General features: G+C 35.2%; 1 protein-coding gene across 1 annotated transcript in view; it reads right to left on the bottom strand.

Moving 5' to 3' along the window:
• The window catches only part of LOC5570501 (peptidylglycine alpha-hydroxylating monooxygenase), a 56848-nt gene extending 43635 nt beyond the window's left edge, over window positions 1–13213 (bottom strand). Inside the window, exon 1 of the mRNA XM_001659127.2 lies at window positions 12527–13213. Coding sequence (XP_001659177.2) covers window positions 12527–12703 — 177 coding nt within the window. The 5' untranslated portion in view covers window positions 12704–13213. The remainder of the gene's footprint in view (window positions 1–12526) is intronic.
• Between the last annotated feature and the right edge of the window lie 204 nt (window positions 13214–13417).

The raw sequence follows: 13417 nt of genomic DNA, 5'->3' as shown, positions 1-13417 counted from the left end.
AGAAAACCGATTACAATTTTATCAATGAATAAAAAAATATAGCATAAACAAGGTGTCCACTTGATAAAATGAACAGTCCTTAGGTTCCTTTAACTTTCCATAACTAAAGGTCCTGATGAGCTAGAAGGTTGGTGTTTTGGGTAAAGCTGTTCAGTAGACCGAGGGCTATCTAGCAGTGAAAAAAAATGTTTGGGAATTCGTCCGCTAGGTGGTGTCAGTAACATTTTTCTTCAATTTTCTTTTATCTCGAGATCCTGATGAGCTAGAAGGTTGATGTCTTCAGCAAAGTTGTTCAGTAGAACGAAAGTTATCTGGCAGAGTAAATTTTTTTTTTACCTTGATTAACTAAATTTTAGAACTAGGATAGTTGATTTCAGGAAGGTCTTACTTACCTTATTGTGGAATCATTATAATTTTAAGACCATAAGTTAAATTATCAATATTGTAATGCATCCTGTGAATACAATTTTATTCATTTTATTTTCTATGTTTATTGGAGCACTATGCAAATTTTGAGTTTGAAGATAAGGTTGAAGATATGGAATAAGAAATGAAAACAAAACCATATCGATCGTTTGATAACAAGAATATATGAAATATCATTGGAAATAGTTTTACCAGGAATATTAATGCACTTTACTGTATACGTGTTTTTTTTTTACTTTTGGGGTGAAACAATGGTAAATCTCCGTCATATTGAAGTTATACCTTAATAAGAATAATACCCGATGACATATACATATACATGATATATCTATTATGTACATAATAGAGGATAATAGTTATTTAAAGCTAACTGTCTCAGACAAATTGCCATTATCTATCTTCCGAAAATCAAACAATCTGTAAGCGTTAAAAAAACAACGCCAACGAATACATCTCGCGTAACATTACTAAAGGACCTATCTAACATTGAGAGGCTCTCTTTGTTTATTTTCTCTTTCATTAATAACTGAGTCACATTAATCTCTTCTGTTTTCTTTTTTTGTATGAAACGCTAGTCAAGGAAATTGACTTTCGATCTATAGTGAAGAACTTCCCAAAATCTTCAGTATTCCACTGTTATAATCAAAAGAGAACGAGAGAGGAGAGAATCTCTCATTTGTACATAGGTCCTTTAGTAATGTTCCGCGAGACATGTAATGTACTACATCAGGCATTGCAGAATTGGCTCTCAATTGAGTATGAAGCACGATCAAAGCAAGCAAAGAAAAACATCCCATCTGTTGCGGTCTACGATCGTCATTGTATCGCAAGGAGTAACAAGTCTGATAAATGGAAGCAGCGAGCGAGAGTCCCAAAGAGAGAGCGATGATAAAATCCATTTTTCTCGCTATTTACCGTTGGGGATAGGTGTTTTCTTTACTGGCACGATAAACAATTCACGAGCTTCCAATAGCAATAGTGTTCCCCAGGCTTGGAGCATGTTTAGAGGGGTTTTATCATGCACTACTATCTTCCCAATCTGATCAAAGTTGTAGCAGTATACGATAAACAGTCTCTCATAATGTGCAGCATGTTATGATAGTTACAGAGAGCGATACGTGAGAGATTCTCTCAATTTTCTCAGGATTCAATCCCTGTACTACATACAAAGCAGCCAAATGACTAGTGAAAAAAGCTAGAATGGGATTCGAAACGCAGCTCCATATCACTTATAAATATGCCCTCAGTTTTAAGTTGATCCGCGGATAAGTTGATTGAATTTCTGTCACTGGTTTCTTTGGATTATTACTATGTTTGTTTGTTGGAATTAAATTGGAAATTGAAAACTATCTTTGTGTTTGTATTTGCATCGAAGCATTTTTGCCGAACATTCGTAACATTTAGTTTATCCACAAAAAAGTTAGTTAGTTAGTTTAAAAAAATACAGGAAAATAGAGCCGCTTGAACAATTCTGCAAAAGGTAAATCGTCTAAACATTTTCACCAAAGACGCCAACGATTTAGCTTATCAGATTTTTTTTTTTAAATAAATGTTATAAGCGCCACTGAATATAATCTGAACACATTTGATTTCTATCTTCATCCCAGATTTTTGGCTAAAACCTAACCGTATGAACATTAATATAGACAGCTTATCAGCTTTCATATACAAACACTACTAGTGCCTCATAAATCCTCATCCTCATGGATCCATTATCAGATTTTTCACTAACAACTAATACTTTCCATGATATTATCAACAACATTGCTGAAAACATCTACGGTCTTGCTTATCAGTATTATAAGATAGTCAGATAAAATAAATCATTCACGTCATCAATCACATTTTTCACTAACAGTTGCCGAAAACAACAATCTTTTAGCTCGTCAGGATCTCGAGATATAAAAAGTTGAAAAAAATTGTTAAAAGTGCCCCTAGCGAATAAATTCTATAACAAATATATTACCGCCAGATAGTTCTTGACCTTCTGATACACTTTGCTGAAGACTCCAAACTTCTAGCTTATCGGGATTCTAAGATACAAAGGTTTGAAGAAAATTATTTACTAGCCCCACCAAGCGGACAAATTCCTAAACAGATTTTTCACCGCCAGATTGTCCCCGTTTTGCTGAACAACTTTGCCAAAAACACCAACTTTCTAGCCTTTTAGGATCTGAACATGCGGAGGATTGAAAAACAATTTATTACTAACGCCACCTAGCGGACGAATTCTCTAACAGATTTCCCACTGGCAAGTACTCCTCGTTCTGCTGAACAATTTTGCCGAAGACTCCAACCTTCTATCTCATCATGATCTAGAGTGATAGAAAATTGCAGAATTTTTAGTGAGATAAAAATCATTGAAATGGCTAGACACATTGATGATTATACTACAATACAATACAATTTGTCCTTCCTTAGCCGAGTGGTTAGAGTCCGCGGCTACAAAGCAAAGCCATGCTGAAAGTGTCTGGGTTTGATTTCCGGTCGGTCCAGGATCTTTTCGTAATGGAAATTTCCTTGACTTCCCTGGGCATAGAGTATCATCGTATCTGCTACACGATATACGATTGCGAAGATGACAACTTTGGCATAGAAACCCAAGTAACCATAAGCACTAATGATAAACCCTTGATCAGCATCATAGATGCGTACATGCATTATAATAGCACCACAAATGCTTACACACCTTATAACAGCACGTCTGCTGCATAGAAACCCTATCACAGCATCATTAATGCTTCTAAGCCTGATGCATACAGGCATAAAATAAGCACTATATTGACTTCATATTCGAATACAGGGCATGTTTAAGGTGATTATAGAACGAAGTTACACCTCAAATTTCCAAGAGCACAAGACTTGAGAACCAAACAGCGTTCCGTGTTGAAAATTTATCCCATTGGTCACCACCAGCAAGCAAGTAATTTGATTGATTTTCAACGCGAACTGTTGTCAGATTCTCCAGTCTTATGCACTCGAAAATTCAAAATTTGGCTTCGTTTTATAATCACCTTAAATGCCATCCAATGTTCTGACAGATATACCACGTGCTTTGTGTTTGCATATAGTGGTAAGAGGGAATCAAACATAAATCTTCTCACTACTACAATTGCAGGTTTTATGACGGGGAAAAGTGATGGTTTAAATTATTCACTTTTCTTTCCAATACTATTCATCTTATGTGGCCGTAGGAGCAAAGGAGCAGGACAACAACTCAACAATACGGGTGTCGCAGGTTCGAGACACAAAATGAGGAATTTCATCAACATAAAACGAGGATCAAAATGTGGCAATTGCAAGCACTCAAAAGGGTAAAAACTATCAAAACGAACATGTCTGATACGGAGAAGTAGTACTATCTGTATCGTTTTATTACATTTTTTGCATACTATTAGAGGTTTCCGTTTTCATTCATTCATTTATTTACCTCGTGTACCAGTTGCTTGCTGCGTACGCGAAAGCACAAAATATTCGCCCTAAAAACCTGTCGAAAACAACTGACGTTTCTCACGTGGCCTTATACAGCCATTCCATGAAAAACCGATCTAGTGGGTCACCGAATTCCGTGAAAATTTGCTATTTTGTGCCTTATCCGAAATAAGGATACACGTATTTTTGGATTTTTTGATTAGGGTGATCATTTCCGAAATAGGGTGACCAGAAAAATCGCGATTTTGCAAAATATTTATTTAAAAAAAAATTATAACTTTTGAACCGTTCATCCGATTTTCAATCTTTTTGGACGAAATGAAGGCTAGAGATTTTGACTTTTCAGGAAAAATATAAAATTTCACAAAAAGTGTGTTTTTTACATAAAAAAAACTCAATAGTTTCCGTTTTTTCGTGTTTTGAAGGCCTCTGGACCAAATGGGCTATTGCTGTTTTCATTTTTTTCTTGAGAGTTCAGAAAACTTTACGTCTACTGTCAACTTTTCAGCGATGTATGTTTTTTAGTTTTTGAGATATATTTTTTTGAAAATAAAAGACAGGTCATTTTTCATCGGCACACACTGTAGGTGTCAGCGCATTAGATTTTTTATTTAAAAAAAAATCATAACTTTTGAACAGCTTAACCGATTTCCAATCTTTTTTTATGGAATGAAAGCTTAAAATTTCAATTTTTCAGACAAAATTGAAAAATCTGTCAAAAATATGTTTAAACGTGAAAAAATATAATTTTTTTTTTTTAAATTTCATATATTTTAATGGAAAAAAAATTATTTTTTTTAATTTTTCTGAAAAGTTGAAATCTTAAGCTTTCATTCCATAAAAAAGATGGGAAATCCGTTGAGCTGTTCAAAAGTTATGATTTTTTTTAAACATTAAAAATTTAATGCGCTGAGATCTACAGTGTGTGCCGATGAAAAATGACTGATTTTTTATTTTCAAAAAAATATATCTCAAAAACTGAAAAACTTACATCGCTGAAAAGTTGATAGTAAACGTAAAATTTTCTGAACTTTCAAGAAAAAATGAGAACAGCAATAGCCCCTTTGGTCCCGAGGCCTTCAAAACACAAAAAAACGGAAACTATTGAGTTTTTCCATGTAAAAAACACAATTTTTGTGAAATTTTATATTTTTCCTGAAAAGTCAAAATCTCTAGCCTTCATTTCGTTCGGTCGAACGGTTCAAAAGTTATAATTATTTTAAAAATAAAAATTTTGCAAAATCGCGATTTTTCCTGGTCACCCTATTTTGGAAATGGTCACCCTAATCAAAAAATCCAAAAATACGTGTATCCTTATTTCGGATAAGGAACAAAATAGCAAATTTTCACGGAATTCGGGGACCCACTAGATCGGTTTTTCATGGAATGGCTGTATATCAGCATTAGTGGTGCAGAGAAGCACGGTTATATCTTGGCACTATAATGGCACGCTATTTTGCCTTTTCTGGCATTATAATAGCATTATATGCGTATATAAAACTGACATGCATCAAATGATTACCCTATATGTGCATATAATGCTGTTACCGTGCCGCATTATCGTGCTCACTGGTTACTTGGGAAGCTCTCAGTTAATCACTGTGGATGTGCTGATATGAACACTGCTGAGAAGCAGGCTCTGTCCCAGTTGGAACGTAATACCAAGAAGAAGAAGAAGAAGAAGAAGAAGAAGAAGAAGAAGAAGAAGAAGAATAAGAAGAAGAAAAAGAAGAAGACAATACAATTTGTATGGATCGAAAAATTTCTGAAGAAACTACAAAGTCGATAGGTTTCTGTCACTTACTTTTGAGCCCCTCATTTTATTAGGCTTAATAAAACGAAAGTTTTTGAAAAACTTGAGTTCACCGATAACGATTTCGTTGGCAGATTTTTCATAAGTATGTGATCGAGAAATTTTTTAAAATAATCGAATTACTGTTTCTATACAGAATTTCATCAAGAAATTGTCTTCCTCCATGCGTATTCCGCGATTAATGGAGTTTTTAATTTTAAAATAACTAAGAGAGTTAATTAATTGAAAGATTATTTGGCTTCAAATTCGCCTTCAGAGGCCATTAATGTAGTTAGTTACGACATTTTAAATTATTCTAATTCTTAAGGTGAAGATGAATCGAAGCCAGACCTCAATTTTTCAAGAGCACAAATCTGGAGAACCGAACACCCGTTTAAGCTGAAAACTTAATCGATTGGTCACCACCAGCGAGTGACCAATCGATTTAGTTTTCAGCTTAAACGGATGTTTGGTTCTCCAGATCCGTGCTCTTGAAAATTTGAAATTTGGCTTCGATTTATCTTTACCTTAACATGAGTAACCAATTTTACCTCATATTAGCAAAACAAACACAAAGAAAACAGTTAGAACATATTTTAAACATGCTTAAATCATTCGAAAAGCAAAATTTAAAACACTTGTTTTAAAAATGTAAAAACCTGCTCCGCCAGATACGGTAACACAAAGAAGCCAGAAATTATTGAGCAATATCTAAAGGTTCCGAAACAACAAAATGTTGAATTTTTAGATTATTTTTCTCAAAATATGACTTGGTACTTTGAATTTTTATACCTATGAATTTTGACATTGCATTTTGATGTTTAACTTTAGTACCTTGAAAAGTAGCTCCCAATATCGGACACGATCTGTAAATGCATCGAATTCTGTAAATATGGACATCTTGAATGTTTTTACCATAAGAATAGTATTTTATTGACAATCAAATGCATTTGCTACATTCACAAGAGTAATTTGAGTTTGACTTGAGTCTGCAAGTTGTCCACAAAAAAACCTCTTTCACATATTATTGATTATTGTATTTGCTACCTTTGAATAAACTTCTGATGTTTCCCCCTTACCTGTGACAAACTGTGTTTCCCATTAGAAAATTTGATAATCTCTGGGCTATCAGTCTATCATGCCTTATCACAGATATTTAATCAATAATTCAAAGTAGGTATTCGAAGTATCAATAAAGAGCTTAACCATGACCCTTGATGATCTTTTTACAGAAGTCGAGCTAGCAATCGAAACAAAATTATTTAATCCATCCTTGGTGCAATGAAAAAAAAAAAACTGGAACTTTGAATAATAGGCGCTGAAATGGCGCCATGAGGCTACGCTACAGCTCTGTACATTTACCGAACTCTTCATCTGATAAGATTTGAGGCGATCAGCATAATGAGCCTAATTTGTAGTTTGGATTTTTTTTAAATGTTGAATCGTTTGCCACAGACAGGCTTATTTCTGGTAAGATTTGAGCCGATCAGTAAAATGAGCTTATGTGTGGTTTTGACTTTTTATTCAAAGTTGAATCGTCTGCCACGGACAGGTTCATTTCAGGTAATCATAATGCACCATTTCTAGATCAAAGCAGAGAACCGATAAACTGAAAACATTTTCTTGGTTTATCGAGTGTACCTGAGTGCGTACCCTACGGACATACGTAAGTAGGTATCAGTAGCACACATCAGCTCAGCGCTAAACCGGTTTTCTCGAAAAACTCGCACCTTTCCATTCTAGCAGGTCTACGTGACCGCGGCGAAGATAAGCGCGTGATGTCCTCTCTTTTGGATGCATGTTTGTCAACAGTACAGCGCCCCATAAAATTACTGCCTGATGTGGAGCAAAACACGACTTGATGGGGATTCCCCCCAAAAAGCAACATATCTAGGTGAATTGGCAGCACTTCTATAATAGTGCTTACAATACGCACGGTGTGTCTGAAGCCGTTATTAACGAATAAAATTTCCATCAATTCGTCACTCATCATTATGGTATTCAAGCTTCTTCTCCAATAATTTCATAATATTTCAACGAGGGAAACTAAAGTCATGGTGATCTGAACGATTTCAGCTATTTTGAAAGGATATTCACATGCCTAAAACTATTCTATAAGCATTAAAAAATGTGATATCTTAGCTACTTTTATATGTTTATTTCAGTTTTTCCAAGCGTCTAAATAGTATTGACAACACGACTTTCATCAACGCAATATAAATCAACATCAGCTTTCTATCTCTCATTAAAATATGTAGAATCAATCCATGCTTCTACTTAATGAGCTAATTTTTACTGTATATGTCCAGTTCTAGATCCGTGTGCTTTTTAAGCTATTTTACTATTTATATTCAGCCTTTTACGATGGTTATAAAACATCGGGGGTGATTTGGGTTTGACATTTCTTGCCTATACTTTCTCTAAATTTGTTTCGGTATAGATTCAGTTTATTTCGTAGCTGATAATTGTATCATCAATCATCATCGATTAGGCACTCATCATTGGTACATATAAACTTAAAATAGATAGTAAAACACATTAGAAAAATAAGTAAATCAAATATTATAGTTTGGATTTCCAGATACTAAGAGCGGTAAACCCGTTGAACTGAGACATTACAACGTCAACATTAAAAATTTCTATCTCCTTAAAGCTTGCTTCGAAAAAGCTCTAAAAAATTAGGTGTATGCACGAATTGTCAAATGGGGGTAATTCAAATATTATAGTTAATTAGCATAAAAAGCTGGTGTTTATAAATTTACTTGATTTCTCGGAAAATGAAAAACGAATTTTAGAATCTATTCAATAACTTTTTTACTATGAAATGAACAATATCGTAAACCGGGGTAACATTGATCGCAATGGCCCTCCTCGTAAAAAGTTCGATTCAACATTTATCAATGAAATATTTTCAATACATGAATATTTATTCTCTTCTTTCTGTTCATGACCTAATAAACTTTGAGGTTTTTGAAAATTGAGTCGTGTTTATGCGTAATTTTTCAATTTTTAGAACCAATGATTTTCATGATTTTGGAAGACACGATCAAAGAATCATGTCTTACATGAGTTCTGAAAACGATATGAGCAAGAGAAATGCGATTGTTACTAAAAATGACATGGCCACAAATGATTCCGTTGTCAAAACTTCCATAAATAATTAGCATTATTCACAAGTTACTATAAAGAATGGGAAATTGTGTAAGATTGACATTTTTTTAATCGTAGTTAAATCACTTTGTGTCTCCTATCACTCTCTTTTTAGAAGTGGTTAGGTAGCGAAAGTTGAAAATTTCACTTTAGCCGTACTGTAAATTCGGAAATAAAACGTTTAAAAGTGAAAACTGAGTAAGTTCAGAATGCAACGTTTGGAATTTTGTCTCTGAAACACGATGAATTGATAATCTGTGTTTGTTCGCTTTCAGGAGATACGCCCTTAGAATACGTTTTCAATATTTATCGAGAAAAACTTTAAGGCCAAACACAATCGTACTGAATCATATGAGGTTGATTCTCGCAAAACCCTGAGCAAAACTTTTATACACGAAAAAGATAATACCAAATATTGGGCGTTAGAAATATCTAGAGGTAAATCGATTTATTTTAAAATTGTATACTAGATTCTCTCATAAATTTCTAAAAAAAAACATAGGCTGCATTCCCACAAATTGTTCACCGAGATTGTCCATACTAGGATTTCACAGAACCCTAGCCATGATATTCAACGAATTCGGGACATTATCCTAGGAAAGATTCTTACACAATCCTCAATTTATTTCTTACAGATTTCTGATAAAACTAGGATAAACTTCTTCAGATCTTAGAACAGGATTTAGAAAATAGTGTTGAGTGGGGTTCTGGTGAAACCCTTAGAACAATTTTCACAAAATCCTACGCTATATTTTCGCAAAATCCACAAAACTTTTTTTTTATCTACAGAATAGGGTGATGATTGTTTACATCGTTCTGGATTGCTAACAGTTGGCAGCAAAAAGTTCAGACATCAACCTTTCGAACATTCAGTTTCCAACACTGAAAACCGAGGGGCGACACTGTTGTTTACACTCCCTTATCTTATTGTTACTTTGTAGATATTTTACGTGATGCTTCCTTTGCTTCATATCACTAAAAAATAGACATCTATTGCCATTTCAGTTTCGAATGCTACACCATAGGTTAGGAGAAGTTAACTTGTCATTCATTTAATTGTCAGTTTTCATGCAAACTCTATTGCTTCTCTGCTATAAATTTATTCTTGGTGAACCGTTTCTTCTGGCTTGTTTTTTGATAAAAGGAAAGTTCATTAATTTAAATTTTAGTGTGAGTGTAAGCAATGCCTAGAGGTACCTACACAAAGATAATTTATTTCATGTTTTCGGCTTTAACCTGGTCAAAATCTGCAAGCTTCCTGGCGAGATCACCATTAAACTCAACAGTCTCCACTACTTCCACTCGAATCTCCCTACGAAATCTCCCCAAATACAACAGTATTTTTGATGAGATTTTCAACTGATGACGCCAATACTCAAAATTGAGAAGTCTAAGTTGGCTAAGTTTGTAAGTTGGTTTCGTAGAAGCCAGTTAAGAAGAATCCTAAAATGTTCAAAACAGCTTTCAGAGACTATGCTTGGTTGATACCCAACATATCTTTGAAAAATTGTTTGGCGATAATTTTGCGAATTGTTGTGGAATCTTTGATGATATCTGAAGAAACCGTTCACATTTTATGAAAATCTTTTGAGATGATTCACGAAGAAATCTTCATTGTTCTCCTTGGAATATCTTCGACAAATTCAGGACTTCTAAAGTATCAGATTTTTTATTAGATTTTAGCACGATCCTTTTCATAAGTTTCTCATCGAATACTTAAGGTGAAACATCTCGGAATCCAAAGATGGCCGTCACAATGGCCGACTTGTATCCCTACTCACGTTTTCAAAGGCACTAAACTGGAGAAACAGTTGGTAAACGTTTCTGATCTTCCTATTTTAAGCTTTCTGCTAGTGCACAAAGCCAAAATAAAAAGTTCACTGTTGTTGGATGCTTTCTTCGCGAGATTTGTGCCTTTGAAGTATCAGTGCAATCTTAGAAGTTGATTCCAAACTGTTTCACCTTAAAAACATGTTTGGTAGACTCATGGTAAATTCTTAGTGGATTTAGTGGATCCAGAGATATTTGGTCAATTTCGACTAAACAAATACTCGACATAAAGATGTTGAGGACGATGAAACTCGAAAAGATCGCCAATAAAATTGAAAAGGGTGCATATCAGATAACTCATTCATTGCCTTGAAGTATATTGTGTTATTAAAATAACACAATACTCGGGGAACTGGCGTTTTCGGAAATTACTTTCGGGGAAAAGTAGCACAACCGAAAGTCACATTCAAATAAAATAATAATGTTTTAACTACAGTTGTGTTCCGAACATGCTCAACTTTGGCATGCTGTAGTTTTGTTTCCCTGTGAGCAATCGGTATGAAATTTAGAACTATAAGTATCCATAATTTTGTTATCACAAAATATAAAGTTTTTCACACTACAACTGGTTGAAAAATTAAGCATCTTCACCTTTACCGCTCAAAACAATAGTAGAAAGTTCCAATCAAGCTATAAAGGTATGAACAAGCCAAGTTTTTACAAAATTGTTGCTGAACAAAAAATTCTAAAAGAAAAACTATTATTATTATGAGCTATGTCACCTGGTGCTTAACTTTTTCACCGGTAGTGTGGAAAATTTCATATTTTGTGATAGTAAAATTGAGTATATTTGATGCATTTTCGTTGTAGATTCGTTGTAGAAAACCCATCTTCCAAACAATTTATCGAAGATTTGGCCAAGAACCTCGGACAGATCTCAAAAAAAAAAAAAAAAACTGCCCGAGAACCCAAGGGGCTCGCTATTTATTTATCAATTAAAGATCTTTTCAATTTGTCGAGAATCATTGGAAGAATTCACTATAAATCTGCTGAAATCCATACAAAAGTGATCTCCCCAAGAACTTCCAAGAAGCTAGTCAATTATTGCTCGATTCCTGTTGGGATTCCTGCAAAAATTTCCCATGAATCTAAATGTAAATCTACCAAAAAACATTGCCAGGATTCCTTCAGTACCCTTCTAAGAATGCTGATATTCCATAAGATCTCTTTTGAATTTGTTTTGTTTATTTTGTTTATTTTTGAATTGTTTGAAAAATGAACCATACAAATCCCTAAGAACCAAACATTTTTTTACATGATTTTGATAAAAACAAAAAACTAGTTTCGAGTTGACAGGCAGTTTCTCCTTTGGTGCTTAAAATTGAAACAATCCGGTATTCTTATTTTTGAAATACACATTTTCCCGGTGTGTTGTTCAAATTTCCTGGTATTTCCTGTATTTTTCCTGGGTTTCCCGGATGGATGGACACCCTGCTGTTAATATGATAGCAAAGTTTGTGCTTATTTCATATTTATTTTGTTATTCACCTCTATTAGGGGTTGCAAACAGTTGCAGATTATTCCAAGGTTGGTTTATAAATTGGTAATGATGCACTGTTAAAAAAATGAGTCCAAAACCTTCAAATTATAATTACTTTCGTTTCTCTTTTTGAAATATTTTGAAATTCACGGGGGAAGTTACTTGAATACTGTATCTTTAAAATAGTGGGTGTTTAATTGGAGGACTTTTTTCGTTAATAACTGTTTCAGACACACCGTGACTCACTATCCCTGATTTATTGGAATAGGATCCAACCAGCTGCTAGCGATTCCCCCCTTGTGCGTTTTCAACCTTCAAACCATCCCGCTTGCAAGCCAACCTTGACTTGAAGCATCGCCCTCCTGCTCCTCCCACCCAGGGGCCCATCAGGGTATATTTCTTCGCATTAGACTCACCTTGTAGGGGATAACTTTTGGCATCAAAAATGGAAACCGTCCCACTGTGGTCGTGTGGTCCGAACTACCGCCGTTACTACTCTCCGACAATCCATTGGCAAGCCTCGCCAGCAACGCAACAGATAGAATCGCCAGCGCCGAGGCTACCATATGGAAGTTTTCCAACCTGATGTGCATTTTTCTTTTCCTACGACGATAATTTTAGCTTTGGTAACACTAGTGTGACGTTTCCCCAGAAGAAACACCTTGAACTTTATGACCAAAAATTTTCTTGTTTCACTTCTTCCGCGGTGGAACACAACAGAAGCACTTTTCTACGCTTCACAGCACTTGCAGCCTAATGCCTTGCGTATTCTTCGCGACCTTCCAGCACCATCAGGGAATCACCAGACCATCCACAGAATAATTAGCACCGCCACAAGCTGACAACTCACACATCATCCATCCGTCCGGGAATATGGGAAGCTCACTGCCCACGTAGGTATACCCCCTTTACGCGAACAGAACTTATACGCACGAATTATTCGTCACAAACGCACTTTGGATTGGCCTCGGCGATCCCGCGGAATTGCATCTAGCGCTTAAAGCTAACAAAAAAACAAGATTGACACCTGCGTTGCAATTTAGTAATGGTAAGGTTTCGCGTCTTGACCGTGCTAGATTCAGAAGTTATCTGTGAGCATGAAGCGAGTTTTCTGAACATGCTTCTCCACCTCACTATATGTGTGCATCATGGTTTGGTTTGCTGGTGTGCTAGCTATAACATAAGTTCTCTCTCAAGCCGCTCTCTTTCTCTGGGACTCAACGTCGTCCGTCAATCATCGCATCGTCATCAGAAAAGCTATGCTTCTGGGGGCGGCCGCCATGCTGTCCCGGAAAGCTTCTACGAAA

Source organism: Aedes aegypti, chromosome 2, assembly GCF_002204515.2.
Source record: "Aedes aegypti strain LVP_AGWG chromosome 2, AaegL5.0 Primary Assembly, whole genome shotgun sequence".
NCBI classification, from domain to species: Eukaryota; Metazoa; Arthropoda; class Insecta; order Diptera; family Culicidae; genus Aedes; species Aedes aegypti.
Note: the sequence above shows the minus strand (reverse complement) of the source record. Positions and strands in the feature narration are given on the sequence as shown.